Below are 18,441 nucleotides of genomic sequence, written 5' to 3'. Positions count from 1 at the left end.
AATAATAATAATATAACTCAACGACGTTGATGATCATATGGTTTTTACGTAATATATATAACAAAATAAAAATACTTCAGATGGCTTTTGGGGAGCACATATGGTTGCACTTTTTCAACATCACGTTTATAACCTGGAATATTAATTTTATATTTTCTGTGAAAAGAATCTTGAGATATATTATCATATCTTATTTTTATTTGTTTTATCTTACGTAATTATGTGTAAATCCAATAAGGCTAACATTGAATTATTCATAACTTCTGACCCATTTTATTAAATAAATATATTTATGCCGACAAACAGCATCTTATACGGAAAAAAAAAGAGATGGATATTACTACACCAGTTAGGTCTCTGATTAAGAATCTACGTGACTCACTGTAGTATGATTTTAATAACAAATTTATCAATTAATAATATTTCCAAAAAAATGAATATGGCCACTAATAATGCCTAATGGTGGTGTCATATAGCTGTTACATATCACTTAATTACAATGTTGTTTATGTGGTTTTAATAGGTCATAAATAGGAATATTGGCTTTTTTAGGAGACAATATATATTGAATCATTGATGATATAATAAGTTACCAATATAAGTATTTATGTTGACAAAGAAGCTCAAGTCGATTTGTAAGATACTAATAAGTTGAAATTCGAATCACCAAATATAAGTTTAAATAAGAGTGGGTAATTGTATAACAAACAAGTAAATAAATAACCTCGCGGCTGGCTACTAGACATTAATTGATTTTACGATCAATTTAATTAATCATTTAATTTCAATTAATTTCTATTAATCAATAATTAGTCAAAGTTTACGGCAAGTTTTCCTCATCAACAAAATATGGTAACGACTTAGGATTCAAATGAATTTAATATCCTCTCTAATTCGCTATTTTATTAATTTTTAAGAACGATTTAATTATATCCCTATCGTGTGAAAAATAAATATTCTATACAGGTCAAAGAAATTGAATTTAATTTCTCACAACACGCTTTTCCGAAAGATAGAGGATGGTCGCAATATAGAGACTGATGTCGAATATTTTTTAATTTTCAGAAGGCTAAATTAGATTTTCTCATTGACTTTATTAATACAATTAATTTTGTTAATTACCATAGATTTTCATATCTATAGATTCTATACTAGGAGTAGTATTATAGAACAAATTAACGATAACTGGAAACATGTGTAGAATAAAATATATGATGTGACCTGGACTAAGCACACGCGATATGATGTGACATCGTATTCTTATCACAAATTAATTAACAGATTCAAATTAATTAATAATCATGCCACGCATGAGTTATAAATTATTCTTCAGGTAGGGCTGTTCTAAAAAGCCAATAGTCACAAAGAATTTGTATCATTGCAACCACGATTTTCTTTTAGCTAGTCATTAGTTAATTAAAAATAAAGGGGGTGATTTTTTTTTATCAGATATAAAATATGAGTATATGTTGAGTTTTAATTTTAAGTATTAGTATAATTTATTCTTAGTGTTTAGAGAAAAAAAGTCCTATATTTATATATATAGGCCATTCGTCTCAGCTCGACTATCTAGAATACTAAGAATAGGTTACCTTGAGCTTTTGAGAAAAGATTAATGGATAAACTTATTTTTAGAGTCACACAATTGAGACGCAATTATTTGGGTTGGAAAATTTCTAAAAATAACAACAATCAGTGTTGCAAAAGAAAGCATCATTCAATTAATGATAAATTAACTTGATCTTTTGTTTTTTTAGGACGCTTTTGTTTGCGTTATCTAATTTTAGTTTGGACGTCAACAATAAAGACGTTTTTTAAGTATTGGTGGTGTATTTAGAAACACAAATTAGCAAGCAATAAAAAACATCTTTAACGGAGTTTTTTTTTTTTAGTAGTGAATAATCGTACAAAATAAATCAAATATATGTTGCAACTTAACATGTATATGGGAATTGAACTTAATTTAGGGTCCATATACCATTTTAAAGACATTCTAGTCGAATTATGGCCTCTATTTTAATTTTTCATTACCTCTAACTTTGGATTATTATTAGTATTATTGTTGATCCATTATTTTAGCTATATATTGCATGTCACCATTTTACGATTTAGAAAACCGTAAATATGAAACCAAAAATGGGCGTATCCTCCGATGATATTAAAAACTGGGGTATCCTTGTGAATTCACATCCATGGTGATGAAGTAAATCTAGGCCTGCTTATTCGGCCGGTTCCGGTTCTACCCGGTCCGGTTGATCGGGTACCCGGTTGCAAAATCTCATGAATCTCGGAACCGGAACCGGATCCGGAACCGTCCGGTTCCGGTTTGGAACCGACCGGGTAAGAACCGGCCGGTACCGGTTTCGAACCGGAACCGATTTGTAGTTTTAATTTTAATTTAAGTATACTAATTAATGAAAAGTTGTTTATTATTTACCTAATTTTAATCTGACACCAAACTAGATTTAACTTATATATAACAACAATTACATTATCTCCACTTAGTATCAAGAAATATGATTCTCACGTTAGCCCACGAGTTGTATGTGATATCAAACCAGAATTACGGTATATTCTTTCGCATGTTTCCTCAATTGGTAACCTCCACCTTGACTCCTCTAAGAGCTTTCATATGATCTGTTAAAATTATTTTTGTTTAAAGAACTCAAAGTATAATGGTAAATAATGATCCAAACACATAAATTGAAAAATTATATTGTCAAACCAAGAGTAGCATTTATTTAAGCAATATCAAAGTAGCAAAGGAATACATTCAGTAATACTAAAGAATCAAAACCAACCTTGATAATAATAAATGAATTACCGTTAATTACTATACTTCAATTTTAGTAAAAAAAAAAATTAAATTTAATATATATTATTCGGTTCCGGGTAGGAACCGGTCGGTTCCAGGTAGAACCGGAACCGGAATATGAAAACATTAGAACCGGTACCGGAACCGGAACCGGATTCTTCGGTTCCGGTTCTTCAATTACCCGATCGGTTCCGGTTCCGATTCCGGGTACCCGAGAACCGGAGAACCGGTTAAGCAGGCCCAAGTAAATCCACAATATCCATGTGTATTAGGCTATAAAAACTACACACAACTCATAAAACCATGCTCGAAAAATAAAGTGTAACAAGCTAGCTGATCAGAAATATTATAAAAACAATTTATATATTCGAATAAATAACTACATGCTCTACATGATTTTGCTGACAAGCAAAACCTAATCCTGATATGATTTTTTTTTAATAAAGAAACAATTCCAAAATTTATCTGTCAATCACGTTACAATTCTCCATTTCATTATGTTATATCCAATAGTTTAATTAAATTAATGCATACAATAAAGAGATGAGATCATACAACATAATGCAATTGGTTGGCAGTGGAATAAGTGAATAAAGGTGATAAATACAAGAGTAAAAGCCAAAAAAAAAAATAATACACCAGAACATGGAGACGAAACATATAGCAAACAAAACTAATCTAATTAACACTAATTTGATAGTGAGAAGAAGTTGAGACAAATATTTTTTGATGAAATTAAGACAAATATTTGATTTTTTTTTACTAGTGTATTTGTATTGGCACTAGGCCCACAGCTCACCACATGATTAAATTAATAATCAATAATTTCCCACTACATTATGTCTAGCTAGAATCTAGCTACTTTTGCAGATCTTTTATTGGTCTCATACATATTTTTGTACTATCATATCTATTGAGTTATACACACTGGAAGATCTTATAAATCCGAATGTGCTAGGTTTAAATGTTTAATATTCTTTGTGTTGCACGTAATGACGGCCTAATATTAATTTTAAAATAATTGACAACGGACTACTACCAAATAATGATTTCAACAATATTAGGCGCGATTATTTTTGGGTGGACTGTAAAAAACTCCCTCAATAATGTAATTTGCATATTTCAGGTAAAAAATATATATCACTAAAAATTTTGGATCAGACTTAATTTACTCAAAAGAGGTACTTTTACACTATTTAAAAAAAATTCCCCTTATTTCCCTTTTTTTATTTTAAGAGATATTTTAAGTTTTATGTTCATTCTCATCTCTTATCTCCCCTTCTCACATTTTCTTGTTTTTTTAAATTATTTTTTAAAATTTTTAATTCATCTATGTCATCCTCCATTTACTCAATTTAATTTAACAATATATATTCAGTACACATATCAAACTAAAATTATAACAAAAATTTACTCATATATAAATATATATTAAAAATAAATTAAAATGAAAAATTATAAATATATTGATCAAGAGAGTTTTAAGATGTGTATTGATTATTTATTGTTAAGATGAATTAAATTAGAAATGGAGAATGAGAGAATTGAATAAGAAATTATATATATAAAAAAAGAGAGAAGTAAATGGGAAAAGAAAGAAAAGAGATAAGAGAGGAGTGTTAAAAGAGATGAGTGTTAAACATACAGACTAAAATATCCCTGAAAACTAAAAAGAAAAAAAAAGCTAAAAAGTCTAAAAATAGTGTTAAATAGCTCAAATATAATTAAGTCTTTTTTCTGAGACCTCTAGTGATATTTTTCTATCAAATACCGAAAATATGCAAATTATTTGTCCAGAGACTTTTTTGAATTTTATTCATTGTTTTTAGAACTAATTAATGGTGGTGATCATCTAGAAATTATACTGTCGCAATTATAATTTTATTAGAGCATTTTCAAGGAGGAAAGGAAAACTGAGATGGTACATTTCTCGCTTACTTTCTCAAAAAAGTAACTATATTTTTAAAAATTAATGAATTCAAAGGGAACAAAGTAAATTTAAAAAGCCAGACAAAAATATAACCAACTTTTACCTTTCGTATAAAAAAGAGGTAACGATACTTTTTCAAAATTGAAAAAGATATTATACCTTCTTAAATACTCTTTCCATTAGAGCTTGGATTTTTATAAAAATAGAGAGATAGTAATTATTAGTATTTCTCTTTATATTTCCATTTACCTCTTTTTTTAAGAAGTTCGTATAAACTAGTCTAAATTTATAAGCTCATTTCGTTACTCTAAGGTCCCTATGTATTATGTGAGTCCCCAAAAACATCAAGGTGTTACTAGCCTTTCTAATTTCGTTTAAGAGTATATATTAATTTGTTTAGAAATATATACTCCTAGAATTTTAAATTATTTTCACAAAATAGTCCAGAAAATTAAGTTTTGATTATTCATATTTCTGACACCGTGATTTTCGCATATATTCACGGATCCCTCTTGGTTTCTAAGTTTCTAACCCTTACATAACGTGTATTGAATTCAACAATTTAGTTAATATAACCATGATTTTAATTGAAGTTTTAAAATAAAATTAAAAATGATTCCAAGTTGCGTATATTACTATATAGTTGACGTTATATTGATTTGAATAACCTCGAGTCTCAACTTTCACACAACCTTATTGCTCGGCTTATTATTCTCCTCGGATTTTATTTAATTTTTATCCAGGGATTCTGTGCATTCAGTAATTAATACTATTGTCCATATTTCTTGAAAATGAAAACGATTCCATATACACTATACACATATATAATTATTATAGGCTAATTAAAACCATACTAAAATGCTCAACTTGATAAAGCACGACTTCACAAGTATAAAAAAAGTAGACAATTAATATTTTAGTCCGTGGACTTTATTATAATATCAATCGCAATCTCTATTAATAAAAAATACTACTCCACATTTCTCAAAATTCTGATACCATAATATAGTCTTTATTATAACAAAATGTTCTTAAAGACTATTTTTGTTAAATTTCTTCACCTTAATTTTTAATTTGTTTATGGAAATTACGAATAAGGAGGTCAATAATTATACCATAAAGGTACGCACAAAAAATAATTATTTGAATTAAAGATTATGTGTATTGGAATTGGATGACTCACTCACTCACCACATAAAATATTTGTCTCTTTCAACAACCATGCACACACTATTTTATTCATCATTTCATAACGAAAATGTGATTAAAATGAATGTTTATAATAATGTAACCAATCAATCATAATCCGTCTATAAAGAAGAAGAGATCAAACACTGCCATTAACATCAATCACATAATAATTCCCTCATATATTTAGTAAAAGAAACAAAAATCAATGGAAGCTGAAAACGCATCTGAATTCGATTTGGCTTGGCTCGACTCCATACAAACCTTTCTTCTCAGCGATAGCGATTTCGATTTCGATTTCGATTTCGGTTTCGGTTTCAATTCCCCACCTGCAAATTCTCCGATTCCTATCAAAGACGAGAGCGAATCGTCGTCGCAGTTGGTGAGCGACGAGAGTGATTCGGCGGGATCGGGCGTTGCGGCGGCGGAGTGGAAGCGGTACAGAGGCGTGAGGAGGCGGCCGTGGGGGAAGTTCGCGGCGGAGATAAGGAATCCGGAGAAGAAGGGGTCGAGGCTGTGGCTGGGGACGTACGAGACGCCGGAGGAGGCCGCCGTGGCTTATGACAGAGCCGCCTTCAAAATGCGCGGAACCAGAGCTAAAGTCAATTTCCCTCACCTTCTCGGGTCGGGTGTTTCGGAGCCGACCCGGGTGACGAAGCGGCGTCGGACTTCCAAGGAGCAGCCGGAGCCGTTGAAACATGCGAAAACAGAAAATGAAATTTCGTGTAGCGCCTGATTTAGGCCTTCTTTTTTTTTTCTTTACATTTTTTTATCGATCTAAATTTGAACAACTATTGCCACTAATCCTCCAATAAGTACCTATTTATGTTATGACTTAAGCCTCAGATTAAATTTGTTGTTCTCTAAACTTAGATATATTTGGACTAAAACGGATGCAGCTGGTAGAAAATAGTAGTACTACTATAATTTCGAAAAAAACATCATAAAAAGGAGTAGAATGGATTACTATTATTTTTTGAAGGAGTATTATTTAATTCCTGACACCTTTGCTCATTACCTTGATCTCTTTGGTTAATTGCATCGACAATTTTGCCACTAAAAAGTCCAATATATTGTGAATTATGCTTTGAAATTCACACACATCTTACGAAACATTATATCAGTTTAAGTGACTTTGATTTTAAGAATAAACTGAGATTCAAGAAATTGGAATCTCTTTGAACTTTCATCATGTTTTCTCTTAGTTCGGTTAATCTCATAGATGTTGCATGAAATAAAATTATATTCTTAAAGACTACGCTTATAATAACTGAATTAATATCGAGAAAATTTCAGATAATTTTCACAATATTTCAAATATATATTTAGTAGGTCTCAATTATATTCTCTCTCGTCTATCTCACCCATTCTTTATAAATTTTCTTTTTTTTTTCTACTACGCATTTTGTTTTGTGAAAACAAAACGTAGTAGAAACTATGAGAAAGACTTGGGTGCGCGCAGCACCAATAAGCATGCACCCGTGCCACTTTCTCCTCCTCCTCCTCCTTTATCGCCGCTGCCTTATATCCCTTCCTTCACAACCCACCTCCTCCTCCCCCTCTTGCACTGCCGTCGTCTGACTCGTCTCCCCCTCCAGACCTCCTCTACCACTATCATTGTCACATATTTGACCGGCACGTGGATGGATAGTATTTAAGGTACATATGCGATACCTAGATAATTTTTCAAAGAAAATAATTAAATTTCGCCCTAAATTAAAATCACCTGAGCATGCCTTTTCCTGGAAAGAGAATATTTCGAATGTTGAGTGACTTAGTTTCAAGTATACATTACGATATCACCTCGATTTTTCCTTTTCAACGCCACGTTTACAGCATGTGGTCTTACTAATTTATGCCACACACATACAGTGACACACTAATATAAGTCCAACTGCATAATGATTAAACTATTGTATCTCCTGTATCAGTATATCTTTTCATATATTCGCACATTGAATATAATAGTATTATAAAGTCAGACACTATGAGCAAAGTAACACTAGTAACACACATCTTATTTTGGTACTCATTTAAGGTACCTTTATGGAAACACCAAAGATAGGAGCATTATTTTCAATGCAATGGGATTATGCTGTATATAAATTCAAAGTGATAGTAGTGTATAACAAGGGTAAAAGATTAATTTGTTCATGTAGCATGTATATCCACGTTGCATTTCTTATTTCTTTAATAATATATTGCTTTATTTCGAATTACATAGGAGTATTATAGTTTGCCTAGTTCGGAAAAAGAAAAAACCTCATCTAGTTAGGTCATTGTATGTCATGATCGCAATATCTTTTTATATTATATTTACAACAGATTTGTATTTATGGATTTAAAATAAGATGGATTAGCCTGACATGATAATGATCAATACAATTATTCGGTTCGAATAGATACAATATAGACAAGGTGTATTGCAATTAATTAAGAATGTAGAGATTTGAGAGGGAGAGAGAATGATACTGTGCCAAATTATATATTGCCAATTTAATCTGGGCCAAGCTTTTATGCTACTTAGTTACAAATTATTTTTGTAATTACATTCCTATAGTGTTGTATAATACTCCCTCCGTCCCACATTTGGAGTGACAATTAGTTATGATACGAGTTTTAAGGAATTGGTGGAGTGTGTAATGAATGGAGTGAGAGGTAGAGTGTGTAATAAATAAAATGAGATTGTGGAGTGTGTAATAAATGAAGTGAGATGATAGAGTGTGTAATAAATTAAGTGAGTTGGTTGAAGGTGGGTCCCTCTTTGACTTTTTGGTTTTTTATTTTTGTTTTGATTTATTTTAATATAGATAATGGCATTTGGGTGTAATCTTAGTGAATAATGGGGTAAAATTTTATGTGCAAATATGGTAAATTCTAAATGTTACTCCAAATGTGGGACGGACTTTTATGGCAAAATGTCACTCCAAATCTGGGACGGAGGGAGTAATTTTTATCGGTTCATATTAACACACATATAAATAATGACATATAAAAAAATCTTTAATAGGAGGAGATGTATCTTTGAAATTTAGAGTTTTGAGATTTTCTATAGACACTTTTCCTATGATTCCATTTGGTGATATGATATTTTGCACAAATATTCCGATCAAACACTCATTGAGTTGACAATTTTACTTTTCCAAAATCACGATCTCTTAATCTTAATCTCTCTCATACTCGATTCTCTCTGTTTGCCCCTTTCATGGCTCTCTCAAAGCGTTTTCTTATACCTCAATAACTCTCTATGGATCACCTCATACTCGGCTCTATCTCTCACGGGCACTTGATAGTTTACTTCACTCAAGCCCTCTCAGAATGTCTTTGCATCCCAATAAATCTTTATTTTCAATAATTGATTTTGTTGAATTTGGGCTAATATTTTAAAAATAATTGTCTTTAATTGTTTCGGTAACACTAATTATTCTCTAATTTAATGCGTTTCATTGTGTACCTTATGTAACTAAGGAAGCATGAATTACTGTGTCATTTATTTAGCTAAAAACAAGAATTTGAAACTCAAATCTCTGATTCACCACGTGAAAATATATCTAGATCACTAATTTTTTTCTAGGCTCATTATTATTTGAATGAATCAATGATAAATACAGAGGTCTATTATTGCTACATAAATATAATCAAACTATTATATTAAATCATTAGGTATGTGTTACCCAAAAAACAATTGTACATCGTCCCAATACCCACTTTAAAACTTAAGGGGTCGAGCACCCACTTTAATTAGTAATAAACTTATAGTACGATATTTTATTAATTCATGCATACGACAAAATCATAAATGTAAACGTGCTGAAAATAAAACCACTCCACAAATATTTGAATTAATGCACTTTCATGGAAGTCTCTCATCATCCGTTTCTCTCTATATATACACACCCATCAACCACTGCACCTTCACTCACTCAAAGCCTTCAAACTCAAAGCAAAACAGTTTTTCTGCGATTAACAACTTCTCATTCACCCTTCAAATTCGAAAAATGGAAGCACAAAATGTATCCGAATTCGATCTGGCTTGGCTCGACGACATTCAAAACTTTCTCCTCAACGATTCCGATTTCAATTTCAATTTCGATTTCAATTTCGATTTCGATTTCGGTTCCAATTCCTCACCTGCAGATTCTCCGATCAATACTACGCCGATCAACGACGACAGCGATCAATCATCGCAGATGATTGAGGAGTTGCTGGCCAGCGACGACAGCGATCAATCGTCGCAAATGATTGAGGAGTTGCTAATCAGCGACGACAGCGATCAATCGTCGCAGATGATTGAGGAATTGGTGGTCAGCGACGAGAGCGATTCCGCGGTATCGGAGGCGCCGAGGAGACTCGGAGCGGCGGCGGAGTGGAAGCGGTACAGAGGCGTGAGGCGGCGGCCGTGGGGGAAGTTCGCGGCGGAGATGAGGAATCCGGATAAGAAAGGGTCGAGGATGTGGCTGGGGACGTACGAGACGCCGGAGGAGGCGGCCATGGCTTATGACAGAGCGGCCTTCAAGCTGCGCGGATCCAGGGCTCGGGTCAATTTCCCCCACCTTATCGGGTCGGGCGTTTCGGAGCCCACCCGGATTACGAAGCGGCGTCGTATTTCGACCGATTCGGGCTCATTGAAAAAGAGAATTAAAAATGAAGCCTGATTTGGGCCTTTTTTAAATGAATAGTTTTAGCCTTTAGGAAATGCTTGTCGTAAGTATTAGATCAGACAAATGTTTGAAAATTGAAATTACTGTTCCTTTTTGAGCCAATCTAGTATATCCTTTGGATTGGTTTTACACTTTTCGTCACCAAAAAAAGCATTTTTCTTATCCAAAATGGCTAATTTTGTACAAGTTCAAATAACCAAATAAACCGATGATCAGATAACACGAATGTTATTTTTACATCGTTTTAATTCAAAGGTAAAACAATGAGGTCATTTTATGATCGTTTTAGTTTATAGTATGATGTTAAGCATTTGATAGCCCTCTCGCATATAAATAATCTATATATAAATAACCTCAGTCTTGTATAAAAACGACATTTATATTTTGATTATTTGGTTATGCATTACGATGTAGTTATCCGCTGTAATTAATATACAAACATAAAAATATACTATTTTCCCTTAAAATCCAACTTATATATGAGTAAGATTTTTCCTAGTTAATTGCATAATGAAAGTTTATTAAGGTAAACATTGCATTGAGGCATTTCATCAAAAAAGAAAAAAGAAATATTTTCCAATACAATAAATCATATTACTAATGTATTTAACTTAAACCAAAATAAACTAGCTAGGCACAACTCCCTTGAAATAAAAGATTAGGAACCATATATTTTGCGAAGATCCTCATAGATTTTTCACCTTTTCAATGTCACGTTTACAGCCTGTAGAGTTATTTGTGTATGCTATACTCTACTTTATAATTGATAAACAAGTACAAATTATAATTCCAATTAATAAGACTAAACTTTTTTTATTCTGTATTAACATGCACTAGAAGTTCGTGACCCACATTGCACAAAATAATCGATACTTTGTCTTTCGTAAGATGGATCCAAACTCAAATTTTATAATCAAGTTTAAATAATTAAACAAACAGGACAAAAAACAAACCAATAAATGAAACCTAACGCGATTAACAATAAATAATTATTCTTTCAAGAAAACAAAAATAGTTGAATATATAATTTTAAAATTTATGCACCCACTCTTACCAGATAGATCAGAAGACATTTTCTATTACTATAAAGCTACTAGCTAATTAATGTATGTATGTTTATAAACATACACGTACTCAAATATTTTTTATGTTTCTCTGTAGTATATATGTAATTAAAATCTTTAGCTTTTGTCGAATAAGGACTTGATAAATATAATATAGTAGTAATAAATATCAAACACTTATTAAAAGAAAAATTCTTATTAAAAAAAGAAATAAAGAATTTGTTTGGCCATAATTAAACGCAACCAAATCAAAATTGATGTTGTAATCATTCAATTATCAGAAATTTATAAGTTAATTTTTCTACTATTGGGACCTCCTCCGCATAATATCATGATTTGTTTGGATCGAATTATGCATGGCTTATTTTATTTTCCTGTTTATAATCAATTCCAAACACGTCATTATCTACTACAACAATATAGTAGTATTATCTACTACAACAATAGATTTAGAATGCACCTCATTATCATGCCTAATATAAAAAATGCAATTTTACATGCCACATGGTAATTATAAAATTATTGTTGCTAAAGTAGACCGTTAAATGATTGGCGGATTTAGTAATTTCTCATCTTTTATTTGATAGTGACACCAAAGTTCTATATTCAGGAAAGATACCTACCCTGGATTATATTTCTAAAATAAGTAATCTGTGAATAATATCGCTAGAATGTCAAATATAATGTGACGCCAGTTTTTCTATACATGTTTCAGAATTTGAAATCTAGATTATCTTGAATTCAACAATTTAGATAGTTTTACAATATTAATTTTGAAATTATTATTTTTTATTCTAGTAGTATTATATTTTCCAGTAATGTTTAATTAAGTTCAAATTTTATTTTATTTTATCATTAAATTTCATAAATAAGTCTTTAGATCTCGTAGCTAGGTAGCTTGGTTAGGAAATTAGGATTAGAAGTAAAAATAAAACCAACTATTATGATAATAATTTATACCAGTTTTTAATTCATAATTTCATTAAAGAGAAAAAGATAATCATACCCCCAGATACGCCTGTACTGCCCTGTATAAAACATAAAGCACTATTTAAAGAAATGATAAATAAATGGATCAATTATTGAATACCAAATAGTAGTATATAGTACTACTACATAGATAATTGTATCGTCCCACCAACCATGTGAATATATTGTAAGTGCTTCAGATTAACAAATACAGTTATAAGTATATGGAGTTGTATATACTACTCCCTAGTCCCTCTTACTTCAAAAAATAGACAGTTTTACTATTTGGAACTGTTCACTAGACAAAGTCTAAATATAAATTTTTTTAACTAATTACAGAATCATTTATAATGTGGACTCTATAATCCACTAACACTATTTCCATTATCTTTTTTTCTCTCTCTTTCTTTCCCACCTTATAAGAGAGAAAATAGTTTTCAAATTTAGAAAGTGCATATTTTTTCGGACGGAGGGAGTATAAGACGAATGAAGTATTATACTCCTTCCGTCTCATCTCAAGTGATTGACTGCTTTTCCGCACGTGTTTGTGAAAAATGATACTGTACGACTCTTTTCTATATGTTATTCTCTCTTACTTTACTTTCTCTCCACTTTAACTATTTATTATTATCTTCGCGAAACAACGGCCAAAAAGAAATCAATCCCTTGAGCTGAGACGGAGGGAGTAAAAGAAAACTTGAAAAAATAAACGTGATAATATATTACTCTTATACTACTCTCTCTGTCCCATAAGAAATGAAACGTTTTCCTTTTTGAGTTGTTCCAATAAAAATGAAACGTACCTAAAATAGAAACAACACCCATTTCTCTACTTTTTCTTCTCTCTTACTTTACTCTCTCTTCATTAATTCACAAAATATATAAAATCTTGTGTCGAAAACCAAATGTTGCATATTTATTGGGACGGAGGGAGTGTTAAAAAGCATTGTGAACGTCAATAGTAAGATATAATATGGCGATCTTTACTGATAATAGATGACGAATAACGAATCAAGTAAATTTCAACCCTCTAATATTGAAGTATGGTTATTGCACCGTTGAGTCACAGCTTTTAAGGTCGAATATAATTGAGTTCTCTCAATAAATAGAACAAGATTAATCACGATCGAGTGCTTTACATTTTTCTCAAAACTTTGTAAATACAAAGTCAAAGAGCTTGAGATGATAATAAATTAATAAGTCCATCTACTATCGTACGTACTTCCGTTGATCACTTTTAGTTTTATCTAAATTTCTCACTTTTATTTATTTTATTTTTTATATTTATATTTTAATAATATACGTATAAGTTAACATAATTATTTTAGTAAAATAAAAAGTAATAAAATTGAAACACATAATTTCTTATTAAAGAACAATGTTTTACCCATTCGAGACTTCGAAGAAGTTGTTTATGAAGTTTTTGAATGCTAGAGAAATGTTTTTGTACTCTCTACACGGAATATTAAACTGGCGAAACGTTCGATCTAAGTTTGATTATTGGCAGAAGTTTGATTTCTTTTGCGCTCGAGAGTCAAGAGTCAGTGCTTCCCTATTTCGGAGAGCTTCACGGAAAAATGAACTATACTCGGTGGCCTAATCACATATATCATCAATCTACAAATAATGCTTCATAGAGAATGTCATAGGTTCCATCAATATATAGATGTTGTTCTTTCCTACAGCAATGGCAATAGAAATAACATGGAGTAATACAAATACTCTTATCATGATTTGACAGATTTTTCGAAATATATATAGTAATATAATTAGTGCTTATTTTATACTCCTATATGAAAGTTTATAAACAAAAAAAATATGTATTGCATTACCAAACATTGGGAAATAGAATAGGTAAGAATGTAAATAGTGTATCGATAATTCATAAGAACTCACGTTTTTATAATACTAGTAAATTGGATTATAATTTTAAATTAAATGTAAATGAGGTGTTCTAAATTTGTAATCTTTGTATTCGTATACAACTATTTATAATATCATCGGACCTTTTCATTTTTATAAAGTAATTACTAAATATCATCATGACTTAATAATGTAGGTATGAAACAGTTCAACCAATATATTATAGGGTTAACTAAATTAAACCAAAACAACTTAATTAGCACAAATTTCCTGGAAAGTGAATATTGTGACCGAAGAGATCAACTTTCAGGTATTTCTGAAATTAAGTTTCTAGGATTTTTCCTTTTCAGCTTCACGTTTACAACCTGTGTGTGTGTATATTTAGGTTAATAAATAAATAAGGTCACTTATTTTATAAGTATATAAACCAGGCTAGAAGTGCGAGCATGACTCATTATAATGCATATTTAATATTTTTCTTTAGATCTTCTTTGGCAATATCTATCGAAAGATACCCAGATTCAATATACTAATCTTGTCCACTTCAAACTCCACGTGATCAACATTTAATTAAGTAACATTCTCCAATAGGGGTGTCGAAACGGCCAAACGGGTACCCGCGGGTATCCACACCCGATTTCATGGGTACCCGAACCTGAAAAATGACAATTTGTACTACCCGACACCCGACCCGCAATCCTTGTGAGTATTCCCATACCTGCAGTCACGGTACTTTGATTAAGGACTCTTTTATCATGTAGTATTCGGCGATGCGAGATGGTTTTTTTGAGTTGGCATATGGCTAATTACTACTAATATTTTTAAACTTGTAAATAAGCTTATTACCTAATATTTTTAGACACCTTATGTATTTATTTTTATATTTATGAGATTGGCTGCATACGCTCCTCATAAATTATAATAATGATGAATATCTTAAACAAAGAAAAATAGAATTAAACACTAAATAAGATGGCAAACCTTCAAAGTTCAAACTTTACCATTACATGTAGAATATTAATCATGTAGATTCTCAAAATTTACAATATTTAATAGTAATTTTTTTGGAAATGTACTATCTTTGATTTTATTTACTATTCTAATGTTGAATTTATTTTACAGTTCTTTTTTTTCGAAGTCGAACTATTTTTGTAAACTCTTTTGTTGATAGTTGTTTGATATTAATCAATATTCAAAATTAACAATAAAACTTTACCGTTTGATAGAACCCAGATTATTGCATTTCATCTTGATTCAAATTCATATGGTATTTGAATAAAATTTGAAATAATAGTGGTGGTGGCTGACTAAGTTCTCTGACATTGAAAATGAGGTAAATGATAGTAGATGATATGTGTTGTATAAATATGGGAAAAATCATTCTCTCCCTAAATCTGAATCGGGTATTTATTCGGATATACCCGATAGGGTATCGGGTATCCGATACCCGACATTTTGAAAATATTGCTACCCATTCCCGACCCCGATCCCGTATTTAGCGGGTAACTCTAAAGTAGATTGTGGGGAATAATGTAGTCACGGCTATAACAAAAATATTAATAAAAAATAATGAAAAAAATGCATATTAAAAAAATACTCTCTTTATCCACGAATAGGAGTCTCATTTCTTTTCGGCACGGGTTTTAAGAAATGTTAAGAAAAGTGGGAGGAAGAAAGTTAGTGGAATAAAGATCTAACTAGTATATACTAATTTTAAATAATATGTGCGCGAAAGGTAGAGTCTCTTTATTATTTATAGTAATTATAAACCAGGAATCATATTCGTAGATGGAAGAGTACGTGTTCTATCCAAAATCCTGAGTATACATCCTATCAAATCATCTATCAGTGCCACAGCCCACAAGAGAGGTGCCACAACAACTTTAAAATGTTCCAGATGACGTGACTAAGTCTGCAAATATCGAGAATTCAAATCATATTCTGCATATGTTGATTGAATACTTCCTCCGTCCCATATTACTTGAGGTATTTTTTGTCGGCACGAACTTTAAAAAAATTGAGTTTAGTGAGTTAAATAAAGTAAATAAGATAATAAAGTGAGATAAAGAAGAAAGAGTAAAGGAAATTAAAAGAAATAATAAAGTAAGTGAGCTTTGATATTTTTTTTAGTCAAGAAAAAAAAAATTCAAATAACTTGGAACAATCCAAAATGGAATACAACTCATGTAACTTGGGAGGAATGGAGTACTATTTACATGATTTAAATGAAGTTAATTATGACCCATTCAAGCACACATTATTTTAAACTAAGTCAATGTGCATTATGTTATAGTCCACATTCAATTATAAAGTCATGTCACACATTTTAACCAATGGCAAATTTGGAAATGAAATTGTTTGGTTGGACATAATGAGAAAATTGTTCACATCGGAAGAAAATGGTAGTGCAGCGGCCGTTGTTGGCAATGATAGTTACTAATTTTACTTTCATCTCGAACTTGCAATATATATGGAACTCCCTAAAGAAATTTATTGTACGAAATTTAAAACTCCATCATTCCAATATATTATTCTGTTTCAGATATATACGAAATATTTACTACTCTCTGTGTTCTCAAATGATATACACTTTGAGTTCGACACGAATTTTAATGCAAAATTGGTAAAGTAAGAGAGATGTAAAAAAAAAAATTAAAGTATTCTTAGTGGAGAATGAGTTTCACCTCAACCTCAATAAAGAGAAAAATATAAAATTGAAAAATGTATATTTTTCTAGGACAAACTAAAAAGAAAAGAATACATATTCTTGTGGGATGGATGGAGTATTTAATTATTTTAATGAAGTTAATTAGAGCATGTCAATTCAGTCAATGGTCAAATTAGTCTATCACCCATTCAAGCACACATTATTTTAACTTGGTCAATGTGCCTAAAAATAAAAGTGAACGCGTTGATCATAAAGTGTAGTTTAAGATTTTTATTTCTTCTCTAATAAACAGCTCTAATCAATAATTCGAAAATTTTAACAGAATTTTTGGGCTTGAATCATAGTTTTGTATTGTTTGATTTATTCTTCTATTATACGTTTCTTAGATACAATTATACTTTGAAATTATATAGTAAAAAAGTTTATCGTTGATTTATTAATTCTAACGTTAATTTGCCTTAATTTCTTAATAATCTTCAAGTTCAGAAACGGATCACAAATGCTTAATTTGTCAAAAGTTTTTGCAAAAAAAATATGGGATTCAATAATTTTATTGCATTTGAGATCGGAAAAAGACAATTTCACTATGTTCAACTTCCATATTTTCTTCGACGATGAAGCGACATATTTCCGATAACCAACAGGTCAAGGGCTCAAATCATCGTGAAGATAAATATAGAATTATTATTAATTCTTTTAAATAGAAAAAAAAAAGTACTCCAATCCAGACATTCTCGAAATTCCACTTCAACATTTGAAAGTGATTAACTTTATTTTATTTTTTGCTTTTTCAAATAACTAAATATACACCAGCATTAAATATGAAATGAACAAATGTACATCTTCTACTAAGTTTCAACCATTATTGTATAGACTTTGATAACTTAGCTTCTTAAAGTATGTTTGGTAGGGTTGATAGCTCATCTAGCAATGAAATTCTATGAACAAAATATTATTTTTAATCATAGAATTACATCCCTAGATGAGTTATCTATCTTACGAAACATCACCTTAGTATATAAATAATGCCAAAACAATTATATGAGTATCATGTCAATATGTCTTTATATCGATATTTGCATATTTATATTTAAATGTCTAATACAATGATATAGTTGATATATTTTGTATTGATATCTGTGATACACCGAATTGGAGAATTATATATTATAGCTATCATGTTAAATTAGTTATCATCATAAGACAATCTTATTACTAACGAGCTATTGTAAATTTTCTAGTGGTTAAATTGTCAGCTCAATGTGCATTTGTATATCCAAATA

At 30.7% G+C, this 18,441-nt stretch overlaps 2 protein-coding genes across 2 annotated transcripts; both read left to right on the top strand.

Moving 5' to 3' along the window:
- Positions 1-6,099: 6,099 nt before the first annotated feature.
- Positions 6,100-6,737, top strand: LOC125219850 (ethylene-responsive transcription factor 1-like). The gene has a single exon (XM_048121934.2). The coding sequence runs from the start codon at positions 6,142-6,144 to the stop codon at positions 6,667-6,669; it is 528 nt and encodes a 175-aa protein (XP_047977891.2). The 5' UTR covers positions 6,100-6,141; the 3' UTR covers positions 6,670-6,737.
- Positions 6,738-9,844: 3,107 nt separating this feature from the next.
- On the top strand, positions 9,845-10,723 carry LOC125223856 (uncharacterized). Its single transcript, XM_048127160.2, has one exon. It carries the CDS (start codon positions 9,932-9,934, stop codon positions 10,586-10,588), a length of 657 nt encoding a protein of 218 aa, XP_047983117.2. The 5' UTR covers positions 9,845-9,931; the 3' UTR covers positions 10,589-10,723.
- Positions 10,724-18,441: the final 7,718 nt, after the last annotated feature.

Source organism: Salvia hispanica, chromosome 1 (assembly GCF_029641045.1).
Source record: "Salvia hispanica isolate PSC_SH4W2 chromosome 1, Shi_PSC_v1, whole genome shotgun sequence".
Classification (NCBI taxonomy): Eukaryota; Viridiplantae; Streptophyta; class Magnoliopsida; order Lamiales; family Lamiaceae; genus Salvia; species Salvia hispanica.
Note: the sequence above shows the minus strand (reverse complement) of the source record. Positions and strands in the feature narration are given on the sequence as shown.